Raw genomic sequence first — 14,602 nt, 5'->3', positions numbered from 1 at the left:
TTCATATCAGTCAATTGAAATAAATTCATTAGGCCTTAATCTACGGATTTCACATGACTGGGAATACAGATATGCATCTGTTGGTCACAGATACCTTAAAAGAAAAAATGGGCCTCAGGATCTTTTTGTACATTCAAATTGCTATCGATAAAATGCAATTGTGTTCGTTGTCCGTAGCTTATGCCTGCCCATACCATAACCCCACCGCCATCCATGGGGCACACTGTTCGCAATGTTGACATCAGCAAACCGCTCGCCCACACAACGCCATACACGTGGTCTGCGGTTGTGAGGCCGGTTGGACGTACTGCCAAATTCTCTAAAACGACGTTGGAGGCAGCTTATGGTAGAGACGTGAACATTAAATTCTCTGGCAACAGCTCTGGTGGACATTGCTGCAGTCAGAATGCCAATTGCACGCTCCCTCAAAACTTGACATATCTGTGGCATCATGTTGAGTGACAAAACTGCACATTTTAGAGTGGCCTTTTATTGCCCCCAGCACAAGGTGCACCTGTGTAATGATCATGCCGTTTAGTCAGCTTCCTGATATGCCACACCTGTCTGGTGGATGGGTTATCTTGGCAAAGGAGAAATGCTCACTTACCTTGGATGTAAACAAATTTGTGCACAAAATTTGAGATACATAATGTTTTTATGCGTATGGTACATTTCTGGGATCTTTGATTTCAGCTCATAAAACATGGACCAACACTTTACATATTGAGTTTATATTTTTGTTCAGTGTAATATTAAGTTGCCCCCTCCTCTCCCCCTCCTTTGCCCTCAGAACAACCTTAATTCGTCGGGGCATGGACTACAAGGTGTTGAAAGCGTTCCACAGGGATGCTGGCCCATGTCGACTCCAATGCTTACCACAGTTGTGTCAAGTTGGCTGGATGTCCTTTGGGTGGTGGACCAATTTTGATACACACAGGAAACTGTTGAGCGTGGAAAAACCCAGCAGCGTTGCAGTTCTTGACACAGACCGGTGCGCCTGGCACCTACTACCATACCCCGTTCAAAGGCACTTAATTCTTGTTTTGCCCATTCACCCTCAATGGAACACATACACAATACATGTCTCAATTATCTCAAGGCTTACAAATCCTTCTTTGACCTGTCTCCTCCCCTTCATCTACACTGATTTAAGTGGATTTAACTAGTGAAATCAATAAGGGATCATAGCTTTCACCTAGATTCACCGGGTCAGTTAATGTTTTGTATACTCAGTGTATATACACATTTGTTTACCTGTAATATCCACCACTCTCGGTTTCCAGTTCAGGGGCCACAGCACAGTAGATAGTGGTCTGAGCTCCCTGGACGGATGTCTTGGTGAAGGGACTGATCATCTTCATTATAGCTGCCTGAGGTGCGTTCAGGTGCCGCCACAGGTCAGTCTGAACCACGCCAGGGTGGAGGGAGTATGCTGTCACACCTGTGCCTGATAGAGGACCATTCAATTCAATACTTTTGACAAAAGGGTTGCAGCTTCAAATAACCTTCAGAAATCCTGTGGTAGCACTTTATTTTACGGTAACAGAAATGACCAGGTATTTGTTATGAACTTACGTGGTAAAATTGTAATTATGCAGTAATAACATAATCGTCATTATTGTTTTTTGATTCTTTGGGACTCCATGATTATAACTATGACAAACACCCAGAGAAATAGCTACAGTATAAGCCTCAGATGTAGTGGACAAACCCAAACCTTGTAGCTTCTTGGCCAGGGAGCGGGTGAAGAGGATGTTAGCTAGCTTGCTCTGGCTGTAGGCTTTCTTCTTGTCATAGCCCTTCTCACTGTTGATGTCGTCCAGGTTGATGGTGCCCCAGGAATGAGCCATGGAGGACACATTGATGATCCTGGCCGGTGTCGACCTTATGATCAGGTCAATCAATAAGTGGGTCAACAGGAAGTGACCTAAGCGACAAGATGGGGTGCTTTGAAAGCTTTTGATTGGTAGATTTGATGTTGATTAGTTGTATTTGATTCATGCATTTGAAATGTGATTGTGCAAAAATCATGTTCTGGTGATGGACATCTTGGTCATCTTCAATGCAGTGGATTAGTTAGTATCACTTGTGATCTGACCTTTCATTACATCTCCTCTACATAACTTTAGAATGTGTTGACTGAACTTATAAATCATAAGAAAGACAATAACTGAATTCATTATCACACTTCCTTATATTACAGATGGGTTAGCTGACAACATCACGAAAACGATGTGCGCACTTCCATGGGGCAGAAGTCAGCGTGTTGTTGTGATTCTGGATGGACAGATTGCTAGCAAGAATGACAACAAACTGCCATGTGGGGAATCGTAAGTTGCTCGTTTCACCTTGTTCTTGACACCAAGTCAAACTAGCTAACCAACAACTAACGATGTATGAGAGACAAGTGCTCATTGTGATAATTTATTTATGTTTTCAATAAACATTGGAAACGAAAAATAGCTTACATATTGTAAACAATCTAAGCCAACCCAGTCTGTTTTGCCCCATAGTTGTGCCCTTGTCTGTTTTAAGCAGCTAAATTAGCACTTCCTTATGGGAATGGATACTAGTACAGACGTTTCGCAGTTAAACATTCTTCTCACTTATCAATGATATGTGGTACGTCCGTGCTCTTTTAGATTTATGTGAGGTCTGCCAAAATAATAATTTTGCTCCACTTCCCTGTGCTACATAGTTTCACTTACCCATGTGGTTGACACCAATCTGCATTTCAAATCCATCAGCCGTTTTCCCGTGCGGACACACCATGACACCAGCATTGTTGATGAGGATGTTGAGTTTTGTCTCCTCTATAGAAAAGGGTATTCAAAATGTGAAATGTCTAAAATGTTGGTCAGGAGTGCAAATGAATCAATCCATTGTATCAATGAAGTTGTGATACAATCAAGCCTGTATATGTTGAAAAGAGCATCTGAGGTTTGCATTAAGCAGGTGGCTATGGTAAAATACAAGCAGTATAGGGTAAATCCATTTGAATTCAATCACTTTTCGACAGCATTCCTTTTGGATTTAAAACAACTTTCCATACATGTTTGCAGTAGCGATTTTAGCATGTAAATCTTGGTGGGGCAAAAAAAACAGTTGGGCGGGGGGATGCATGCCAGCAAAGCCACTACACAACACATTAATTGCACTATAACGGTGACAAACTGTGCCCACAAACTGGTAGGGCCTACATAAAGCTGTCCCAACAGCAGTGTCCCAACACCTTACCACCTGGCTATCAGCGGAGCCTTGTCTGGCAGCGAAACAGTTCATTCAGCCTCATTTACTGCCTTAAAAAAAACCATAGCTGATATGGCTGACTTGCTTAAATAAATGTGGTTTCTACTGACAATTGAGATGTACAAACTATGGCAAAAGGGGAAGACAATTGGATAAGAGGCAATCTGTAATTAAGACATTAAATGAGGGAGCTAGGACGGACGTAGTCAATATAACTATTTGTTCAGCACTTTTGAAATGTACAGCGACAGAATTCAGAACATGGGCCGTTCTTACAGTGTACTCCCTGTACACAAAGTCAGAACCGTGGGATAAATAAAGGTGGCATATAAGCAGACAATGAAAGCTCTTACAATATTCAATGATGACATTTCTCTAAAACAGGTTATAGGCTACATGTGCACCACCGTGTCAGAACAGTACAGTCGTGGTCAAAAGTTTTGAGAATGACACAAATACTAATTTTCACAAAGTCTGCTGGCTCAGTTTTGATGATGGCAATTTGCATATACTCCAGAATGTCATGAAGAGTGATCAGATAAATTGCAATTAATTGCAAAGTCCCTCTTTGACATGAAAATAAACTTAATCCCCAAAAAACATTTCCACTGCATTTCAGCCCTGCCACAAAAGGACCAGCTGCCATCATGTCAGTGATTCTCTCGTTAACACAGGTGAGAGTGTTGACGAGGACAAGGCTGGAAATCACTCTGTCATGCTGATTGAGTTAGAATAACAGACTGGAAGCTTTAAAAGGAGGGTGGTGCTTGAAATCATTGTTCTTCCTCTGTTAACCATGGTTACCTGCAAGGAAACACGTGCCGTCATCATTGCTTTGCACAAAAAGGGCTTCACAGGCAAGGATATTGCTGCTAGTAAGATTGCACCTAAATCAACCATTTATCGGATCATCAAGAACTTCAAGGAGACAGGTTCAATTGTTGTGAAGAAGGCGTCAGGGCGCCCAAGAAAGTCCAGCAAGCGCCAGGACCGTCTCCTAAAGTTGATTCAGCTGCGGGATCGGGGCACCACCAGTGCAGAGCTTGCTCAGGAATGGCAGCAGGCAGGTGTGAGTGCATCTGCACGCACAGTGAGGCGAAGACTTTTGGAGGATGGCCTGGTGTCAAGAAGGGCAGCAAATAAGCCACTTCTCTCCAGGAAAAACATCAGGGACTGACTGATATTCTGCAAAAGGTACAGGGATTGGACTGCTGAGTCATTTTCTCTGATGAATCCCCTTTCCGATTGTTTGGGGCATCCGGAAAACACCTTGTCCGGAGAAGACAAGGTAAGCGCTACCATCAGTCCTGTGTCATGCCAACAGTAAAGTATCCTGAAACCATTTATGTGTGGGGTTGCTTCTCAGCCAAGGCAGTGGGCTCACTCACAATTGTGCCTAAGAACACAGCCATGAATAAAGAATGGTACCAACACATCCTCCGAGAGCAACTTCTCCCAACCATCCAAGAACAGTTTGGTGACGACCAATGCCTTTTCCAGCATGATGGAGCACCTTGCCATAAGGCAAAAGTGATAACTAAGTGGCTCGGGGAACAAAACATCGACATTTTGGGTCCATGGCCAGGAAACTCCCCAGACCATAATCCCATTGAGAACTTGTGGTCGATCCTCAAGAGGCGGGTGGACAAACAAAAACCCACAAATTCTGACAAACTCCAAGCATTGATTATGCAAGAATGGGCTGCCATCAGTCAGGATGTGGCCCAGAAGTTAATTGACAGCATGCCAGGACGGATTGCAGAGGTCTTGAAAAAGAACAGTCAACACTGCAAATATTGACTCTTTGCATAAACACTTATGGAATGCTTGTAATTATACTTCAGTATACCATAGTAACATCTGACAAAAATATCTCATAACACTGAAGCAGCAAACATTGTGAAGACCAATACTTGTGTCATTCTCAAAACTTTTGATCACAACTGTACATTAAATTGACATTTTAACTTCTAAGTACCTCAAAGATGACCACCGGTCCACCCACCGTTGAATGTCAACTTAAAATGGTATATTCTATTATCTATATTTCTATGATTTCAATAGGTTTCCTATGGAAGATAGACAGTATAATTTAAAACAGATATTCCCATTCAGGTCAACATTATCTGATGTGTGGACCTCCAACCATCACTGTGGTACCATTTGAAAGTTTAAATGTACTAAAATGGGAATTATATTTTCCAGCCAAAACATGACACCCACACTGTATCAAGACCATGTTGTCTCTCAACCAATGGCAGGCACAACACAAAAACCTTGATGTAAAATAGGGTCTAAGCTCCAACATATCCGAACATAAAAAAATATATATATTGTTACGCGGTTTTAGATAAAGAATGACAATTTTGATTAAAAGCATTTTTTTCCAGAAATTATAAAATAGTTTGACAACCCTGTTTGTAAGCTTTTAAATGATATCAACCTCAACCGTTTATCTTTTGCAGTGATGGAGACATGGATGTCTCATGGTATGGTGGGGTACGTAAAATGTGTCGACTTTGAGCACCTTTATTTATTGAATGTTTTGGCATCCAGGTCCAAAAATGAACTTTCTAAGCACTTCTACAAATTGGCAAATATGTATGGAAGGTTTCTTTCAAATCAAAAGGGGTGCTGTCAAAAAGTGATTGAATTCAAATTGATTTTCTCTATAGAGATACCATGTGGAGTAACTAAGCAACTGACAAAAGTGTCAAGTCACGTCTTACTTTCTCTTACCCTTGTTGATGGTCTCTGCAAACTCCCGGATGGACTTGGTATCTGACAAATCAAGCTTCTTGATGACAACATTTTGGCTGCCAGATCCTTCTATAACTTCTTTCAGGGCCCCCTCAGCTTTCTCCATGTCTCTGCAGGCCATTATTATCCTGGCCCCTATAAAGAAATTTGTTGGGGGAATATTGTGGATGAAAATTATTCCAGCCTAATCAGAATTCAACTCAGGATGTCAATCATACATGCTTTTCAGGAGGATATTGACAGAACATTCATAGCTACATACATTTTTTTATTCTAAAATGGAAGGATCCCACAAATATCTGGGTAAAAGAATAAACAGCAGCAACCCCTGCTGGACAGTCACAAACATCAACAAGACTGTCTGGCATCACCTTCTATGCAGTGGTGTAGTGCTATTTTTTAGGTGAGGAAATATACATTAAAATAAATAATACAAAAAGTAAACGTGTCATAATTTCCTCAAAGTTTGTACTGACAGATGTAGCCAATTGAATAGCATATAATTATAGAATATGCATAAAATGCATCCTCTACCTATGCCCACCAGTGGCGGCTCCTGAAAAAATTCTCAGGGGGGGCAATTTTTCTGATGATTTAGGTGACCTACACACATTTTAAAAAAGATATGTCCAGCAACAACATGAAGACAGGGGCAGCATATAAGTCAATACCAGAAGCATTTATTGACTGATCTCAAAAGTGTTGGCTTACCAGGGTTGGTGGAGCCCTCAGTTTCATCTTTGCCTCGCAAAGCTAACTCAAACACTCCGCAAAACTTCACACACTGGATTAGCCGGCTGAGGATGTGGCGGTTCTTGCTAATGTCGTAGTAAATATATTTGTTATAGTGAATATGGAATATGATATGTTGAGTAAAATGTTGTGCTAAGATCTATTTAGGTCAGGAGCTGGTTATAAGTTCTGTTCCTATCCAATAACAATGGACAAAAGGGTCCTATCTTGTCAGCCTTGTCAGCAGGTGGCCAAGGACAACACCCACGCCATAGGCCTCTCAGTTCTTCCAACTCACGAGTTCTTGCTCTGAGGACACACACACACACACACAAACACACACACACACACATCATCACTGTTAAACACACACACACACACACACACACATCATCACTGTTAAACACACACACACACACACAAAAATCCCCTCTCTTAGGCTGAACATTTGAAGACAGAGAACCCGACTCAGAGCCAATGCAACAGTGACAGTAGCCTGGAGGGGACCTCGCCCAACTCATCAGGACCAATCAGAAGATCAGAACTACTAGATTCAACCTACTTCATTTATTGCATAAAATGTCTGCACACAATGTTTGGGCTCTCTTCAGATAATAATAATAATAATAATAATAATAATAATATGCCATTTAGCAGACGCTTTTATCCAAAGCGACTTACAGTCATGCGTGCATAAATTTTTGTGTATGGGTGGTCCCGGGGATCGAACCCACTACCTTGGCGTTACAAGCGCCGTGCTCTACCAGCTGAGCTACAGAAAGTGGATACTCATGGATGCGCATCGCAATTGTAAAATGTCAACACAATTGGAGACACCACGTCATTTTTGGAGACATGTTATTGACAGTAAACTATTGTAGATGCGACTGCTAACTAAATAAAACATTTTAGCTGGCTAGCTAATCATCTTAGCTAAATGTGGGGCAAACAATTCAGTTATTTACCGTTAATTTGAGGGATTGGGGTGAAAGAAATCGAGTTACATAGTGATACTTTACGATATACTGTATTGACAATATCGCAATATTTTAGCGCTAGTTGGCTGTACCTGCACCAAAACACCATTATTGTTCCTTCATAGCTTGTTCTCAATCTTTTCACATTGGGAGCCAATTTGTTTTCAGCACTTTTATTTCCATGACTGATCAAAACTCGTTCTCATGGCTTTCTGATCCCTCTGCAACAGACATATGGTGCGCAATAAAATCACAGTATCGAATCGCAATACGTATAGAATCATGAGACTCGCAATGCATATATCTTATCGTGAGGTTCCTGGCAATTCCCAGCCCAAGTTCATTTGCCACAACAAATCTCTTCGCTAGCAAACGCGATGTCTTCTCCAAAACGGCAATGTGTCTCCAGCAATGTTTACTTTTTTGACGTTCTATGGCATCTCCACTTTCCAAGCATATATGACCACATGTAATATTTTGGTAAGTGATGCAAATAGTGAACTATGTAGGGCCAGGATGTAAAATATATGTAGCTGCAGCAATTTCTCTTATCTGATATGGTAAGTAATGGGGCTTAATGTATAGCTCCCTAAGAGTTTGACGAACGGGTCCGTGCACGCGATTCCAGATATCTTTACCTCTGAATAAACTGCCTTTATTATACCATATCCACCCTGTCCAAAGTCTCTACTTGGTCTCAGTTCTCCAGTAAACTTGTGATTATCAACACTAACCTCATCGTTGTGGCGGCGGACAGCTAGCCTGTATCCCTCATCCAGTTGAGTGGCAATGTTCTTTTTCGTTAGTACCAATTTTTGGAAAATCCTCGGGTGTAGGACTTTCCGCCTTTAGTAGAAACCTGTTGAATTATTACATTTGGTCTGGGAGGTCCTAATTGTTTCGTTGCCAATTTATCTTCATTTGTTCGCCGACAAAAAGGAACTTCTTTCAAAGACACAATCCGCTCTTTTCTTAGTTACGTTCATGGTTACGTTACGTATGACGAAAGCGCGTAAGTGCAAGCCCTCAGACACCCATAGAGATTGTATTGAAAGCTCTGAAATTTGAAAAAAATAGATTTTACATGGGAGTCTATGACAGACTTCTGGGCGATTTTCAACCTGACTGAAATCGCCCCAAAAGGGGGGGGGGAGCCATTTGAAGTACGACTTTAGCCTGATTGGACATTACAACACTGATAACTACTGTTGCCGTGATATAATTGATTAGAAAAAAAATCCCTTCCTTTTCCCGTTTGGCAGTGCGTCGCCCATATCGCCCTATTGAACACACCGCCCCTGATGCCCACACATATTGTCTCAAGAAAATGTGATATTTTTAAAACCTTCACATTTGTAAAACCTAATTTCAAAATTGGCCATCATCACTGTCAATCGTGAATGATAATACTTCACGTTTAACCGGTGAAACGTCCAAACTGCATCTCTATGCCAATCATTTGATTGATCTCAATCAGTTTCATGGGAATATGCATTTATATCTTCTTCAATTACTGTTTCGTGAGCGAATTAGAGCAGATGGAGTTAAACTATTAGCCTTGCTTGTATTTTGTTTCAATCAAAGCATACAGTACATTTGGAAAGTATTCAGACCCCTGGACTTTTTCCACTGTTATGTTACAGCCTTATTTTAAAATGGATTTTAAAAAAAAATCCTCAATCTAAAACACAATACCCCATAATGACAAAGCAAAAACAGGTTTTGTAATTGTAGCAAATGTCTTCATAAAAAAATACAGAAATATCACATTTACATAAGTATTCAGACCCTTTACTCAAATGAAATTGTATTTGTCACATGCGCCGAATACAACAGGTGTAGACCTTACCGTGAAATGCTTACAAGCCCTTAACTAACAATGCAGTTAAGAAAAATAAGAGTTAACTAAATAAATATATTTACTAAATAAACTAATGTAAAAATTAAAGACCAACAATAAAGTGGCTATATACAGGGGGTACCGGTATCGAGTCAATGTGCGGGGGTACAGGTTAGTCAAGGTAATTGAGGTAATATGTACATGTAGGTAGGGGTAAGGTGACAATGCATAGATATTAGATAATAAATAGCGAGTAGCAGCAGCGTAAAAAAAAGGGGCGGGGGGGGGGGGTCAATGCAAACAGTCCGGGTAGCAATTTGATTAGCTGTTCAGCAGTCTTATGGCATGGGGGTAGAAGCTGTTAAGAATCCTTTTGGAACTAGACTTGGCGCTCCGTTACCGCTTGCCGTGCGGTACCAGAGAGAACAGTCTATGACTAGGGTGGCTGGAGTCGTTGGCAATTTTTAGGGCCTTGCTCTGACACCGCCTGGTATAAAGGTCCTGGATGGCAGAAAGCTTGGCCCCCTGTAGCGGCTTGCGGTTGGAAGCCGAGCAGTTGCCATACCAGGCGGTGATGCAACCAGTCAGGATGCTCTCGATGGTGCAGCTGTAGGATCTGAGGACCCATGCCAAATCTTTTCAGTCTCCTGAGGGGGAATAGGCGTTGTCGTGCCCTCTTCACGACTGTCTTGGTGTGTTTGGACCATGATAGTACTTTGGCAGCGATTATAGCCTCAAGCCTTCTTGGGTATGACTCTACAAGCTTGGCACACCTGTATTTGGGGAGTTTCTCCCATTCTTCTCTGCAGATCCTCTCAAGATCTGTCAGGTTGGATGGGGAGCGTCGCTGCACAGAAAGTCCGGGCTCTGGCTGGGCCACTCAAGGACATTCAGAGACTTGTCCCGAAGCCACTCCTTCGTTGTCTTGGCTGTGTGCTTAGGGTTGTTGTCCTATTGGAAGGTGAACCTTCGCCCCAGTCTGAGGTCCTGAGTGCTCTAGAGCAGGTTTTCATCAAGCATCGCTCTGTACTTTGCTCCGTTCATCTTTCCCTCGATACTGACTAGTCTCCCAGTCCCTGTCGCTGAAAAACATCCCCACAGCATGATGCTGCCACCACCATGCTTCACCGTAGGGATGGTGCCAGGTTTCCTCCAGACGTGACGCTTGGCATTAATGCCAAATAGTTAAATCTTGGTTTCATCAGACCAGAGAATCTTGTTTCTCATGGTCTGAGAGTCCTTTAGGTGCCTTTTGGCAAACTCCAAGTGAGCTGTCATGTGCCTTTTACTGAGGAGTGGCTTCCGTCTGGCCACTCTACCATAAAGGCCTGATTTTGTGGAGTGCTGCAGAGATGGTTGTCCTTCTGGAAGGTTCTCCCATTTCCACAGAGGAACTCTGGAGCTCTGTCAGAGTGACCATCGGTTCCTGGTCACCTCCCTGACCAAGGCCCTTCTCCCCAGATTGCTCAGTTTGGCCGGGCGGCCAGCTCTAGGAAGAGTCTTGGTGCTTCCAAACTTCTTTCATTTAAGAATCATGGAGGACACTGTGTTCTTGGGGACCTTCAATGATGCAGACATTTTTTGGTACCCTTCTCTAGATCTGTGCCTCAACACAATCCTGTCTCGGAGCTCTACAGACAATTCCTTCGACCTCATGGCTTGGTTTTTGCTCTGACATGCACTGTCAACTGTGGGACCTTATATAGACAGGTTTGTGCCTTTCCAACTCATGTCCAATCAATTGAATTTACCACAGGTGGACTCCAATCAAGTTGTAGAAACATAAAGGATTATCAATGGAAACAGGATGCACCTGAGCTCAATTTCGAGTCACATAGCAAAGGGTCTGAATACTTATGTAAATAAGGCATCTGTTTTTTATTTTGAATACATTTGCAAAAATGTCTAAAAACCTGTTTTCGCTTTGTCATTATCGGGTATTGTGTGTAGGTTGAGGGAAACAAAATGTGGAAAAAGGGGTCTGAATACTTACAGAATGCACTGTATATCCTGCCTAGTGGCACTGAGCTGTCTGTTTAAACTACTAGCACACAGCTCAGACAACCATGCATAACCCACAACAGGCGCATGGGAAAACTATTCAGCTTCAGCTAACCATCTTAAAATCTCATTAGAAATGAGGAGGGTTTTTTGCTGTAACAGTAACGTTATAGGCCTACCATACTATGCTATGCTATTATATTCAGTTATGTTATGTAAAATGCTAATGAATCATTATGTTATCGTGCGAGACATTGATTCAGCTTTGATCTAATTTTACTAAATGAGCACCATCGTTAGAAGTGATTATATATTTGTAATTGTAATAATAATAAGATGAGTATGACTATTAGGCGTAGACAACAGATCTTGATGAGATGTCTTTTTAAGCGATTGGAGCCCCCTTCCTGGTGCTGAAAGGAAGTGAACATAAATCATTACTACCTAGAAATTAGTTTTAAAACAGCCATAAAATCAACCTTTTGGTGTGGTGTATTCACGCATCTTAAACTATAACCTAAATGCATTTTTACCTTCAACTTGGCCCAATTCACATTTCCAATTGCCCACCCTGACATACCAAGCTAGTACGGACCCTGCATCTCAACCACAGGAGGTTGGTGGCACCTTAATTGGGGAGGACAGGTTCATGGTAATGGCTGGAGCGGAATAGGTGAAATGGTACCAAACACATGGTGTCTATGTGTTTGATGCCATTCGATCCGTTCCAGCTATTATTATGAGCCGTCCTCCCCTCAGCAACCTCCTCTGGTCTCAACCAATAGCCAATTTAGGCTAAATATCCCAAGCAGGACTAGGGCAACTTGCAGAGGGTCAAGCTCCTTGGCTACTACACATATTTGGTTTGTCATTCTATTGTTTTTCATGGATTTTTCGTGGTAATTAATATAATTTATTTAGAATGTATCAGAATTAAATTTTCCAAAAATAGTTTTACCAGCTCCACTCCTCCGCGCTCCGGCAGCACAACACCCCTGCTGCCATGTTGGACAAATGTTGATATACTACTACAGTTACTACTGCGTGTTGTTTTCTGATTTACATAAAATCTTTAGCAAATTGATGAGAACCTGTAACACAACTGATTCTACAAATTGCAAACTATGATCAATTGATTAGTCAATCATGTGTTTTACTGCTTGGCATCCCAACGTACATGAGAAAGCATGGGCTCCAAAGCATTTTGGCAAGGAGAGAGGATTTGAGGAATCAAGAACAACCAATTGAGAAATAGCCCAAGACTCATTCAACAGGTCATGGTGAAACATGTTGCATAATTGTTACAACACATTCCTGTATGGAAATATCACCATGGCTTATGTATCACTGTAGGCCTACCTCTCTTTGCCAGGTCCAGCGCTGTCTCTTTGCCAATACCAGTGTTGGCCCCAGTTATGAGTACTGTTTTGTCATCAAGTCTGGCTGTGGATGACCATGGTCTCCGGAAGAGATTTCTAAGACATTGAGAGAAATCACGTTTTTCCTCTGCAATGACTCAGCAGGCCATAGGGTGTGGACCACTGATAATAAAGAAGTGCGGAACAACTCTACACACAAGGATAACGAATTTAAATGTTAAGACAATTTTCAAACCACTGTTAAGCTAACAATAGAGAAATGTAGGTCATTATCCACAAAAATGCCAACAAGCCAGGCTATGGCAGTTTTGATAACATAAGTATGCAAAAATATTTTCCACAACATAAGCAGCTGAGTGATTATAATAGACGTACTTACTGATCGGGGACAATTCGTTGTGAGAAAAGTTAGTAAGTTTGCCTATGCTAGAACAAATTTGAAATAATTGCAGCTATACTCACCCAAACGGCATTTCGAAATAGAGCTACAAATGATGGTAGTGAAACAATTCCGAACTCTTAATCCTCAATTGTTTCGCCTATATTGAAATCAATACACCCTTATTTACATCAAATATTTCGTATCTAATTTACAGCCAAGCTTCAACAACATGCCCAAAACGCTATATGTAAAGTTCTACTGATTCGCAGGAGACTTTGATGAATGCGGAAGCAGACGTTTCATTGGCTGTCACTGCGTGCACACGGTTGATTTTAGCCAATACAATCGTTGCAGGAAAATACAATACGAGACATGAGCCCATTCTGATACCTGGCCACAGGTTACAAGAAGAAGAAGAAGAAGAAGAGGAAGACTATTATACAGTTTTTTATGGAAAAAATATATTTTTTAGATAAAGGTACATTTTCTACAGAACGTTTTTTGTATTTGTATTTCTATTTATTATGGATCCCCATTAGCTGTTGCCAAGGCAGCAACTGCTCTTCCTGGGGTCCAGAAAAAATTAAGGCAGATATATACAATTTTAAAAACATTACAATACATTTCACAACAGACTTCACAATACATTAAGTGTGTGCCCTCAGGCCACTACTCAACTACCACATATCTACAACACAAAATCCATGTGTGTGTGTATGCGTGTGTCTGTGCCTGTGTGTGTGTGTCTTCACAGTCCCCACTGTTCCATAAGGTGTACTTTGTATCCGTTTTTTAAATCTGATTTTACTGCTTGCATGAGTTACTTGATGTGGAATAGAGTTCCATGTAGACATGGCTCTATGTAGTACTGTGCGCCTCCCATAGTCTGTTCTGGACTTGGGGACTGTGAAGAGACCTCTGTTGGCAGGTCTTGTGGGGTATGCATGGGTGTCTGAACTGTGTGCTAGTGGTTTAAATAGACAGCTAGTGCATTCAATATGTCAATACTTCTCACAAATACAGGTAGTGATGAAGTCAATCTCTCCTCTACTTTGAGCCAGGAGAGATTGACATGCATATTATTAATGTTAGATCTCTGTGTACATTTAAGGGCCAGCCGTGCTGCCCTGTTCTGTGCCAATTGTAATTATCGTAAGTCACTCTTTGTGGCATCTGACCATACGACTGGACAGTAGTCCAGGTGCAACAAAACTAGGGCCTGTAGGGCCTGCCTTGTTGATAGCGTTGTTAAGAAGGCAGAGCAGCGCTTTATTATGGACAG

The 14,602-nt window shown here is 41.6% G+C and overlaps 1 protein-coding gene across 3 annotated transcripts in view; it reads right to left on the bottom strand.

The window, feature by feature from the left end:
* LOC121569122 (retinol dehydrogenase 12) overlaps nt 1–13,580 on the bottom strand; it is an 86,391-nt gene extending 72,811 nt beyond the window's left edge. Inside the window, exons 1-6 of one of the 3 annotated variants that reach the window (XM_041879777.1) lie at nt 13,401–13,580; nt 12,919–13,034; nt 5,989–6,144; nt 2,709–2,813; nt 1,718–1,927; nt 1,255–1,447 (exon numbers count right to left, since the gene is read on the bottom strand). In XM_041879777.1, the coding sequence (XP_041735711.1) occupies nt 1,255–1,447; nt 1,718–1,927; nt 2,709–2,813; nt 5,989–6,144; nt 12,919–13,034; nt 13,401–13,411 (791 nt within the window). In that variant the 5' untranslated portion in view covers nt 13,412–13,580. Of the gene's footprint in view, nt 1–1,254; nt 1,448–1,717; nt 1,928–2,708; nt 2,814–5,988; nt 6,145–6,720; nt 6,755–12,918; nt 13,035–13,400 lie in introns of those variants that run through there. The other 2 variants (XM_045221152.1, XM_041879776.2) reach the window with 2 other exon arrangements.
* Between the last annotated feature and the right edge of the window lie 1,022 nt (nt 13,581–14,602).

This window comes from Coregonus clupeaformis, chromosome 7 (genome assembly GCF_020615455.1).
Source record: "Coregonus clupeaformis isolate EN_2021a chromosome 7, ASM2061545v1, whole genome shotgun sequence".
In the NCBI taxonomy this organism is placed as follows: domain Eukaryota; kingdom Metazoa; phylum Chordata; class Actinopteri; order Salmoniformes; family Salmonidae; genus Coregonus; species Coregonus clupeaformis.
This window is presented reverse-complemented; position numbering and strand designations above follow the sequence as displayed.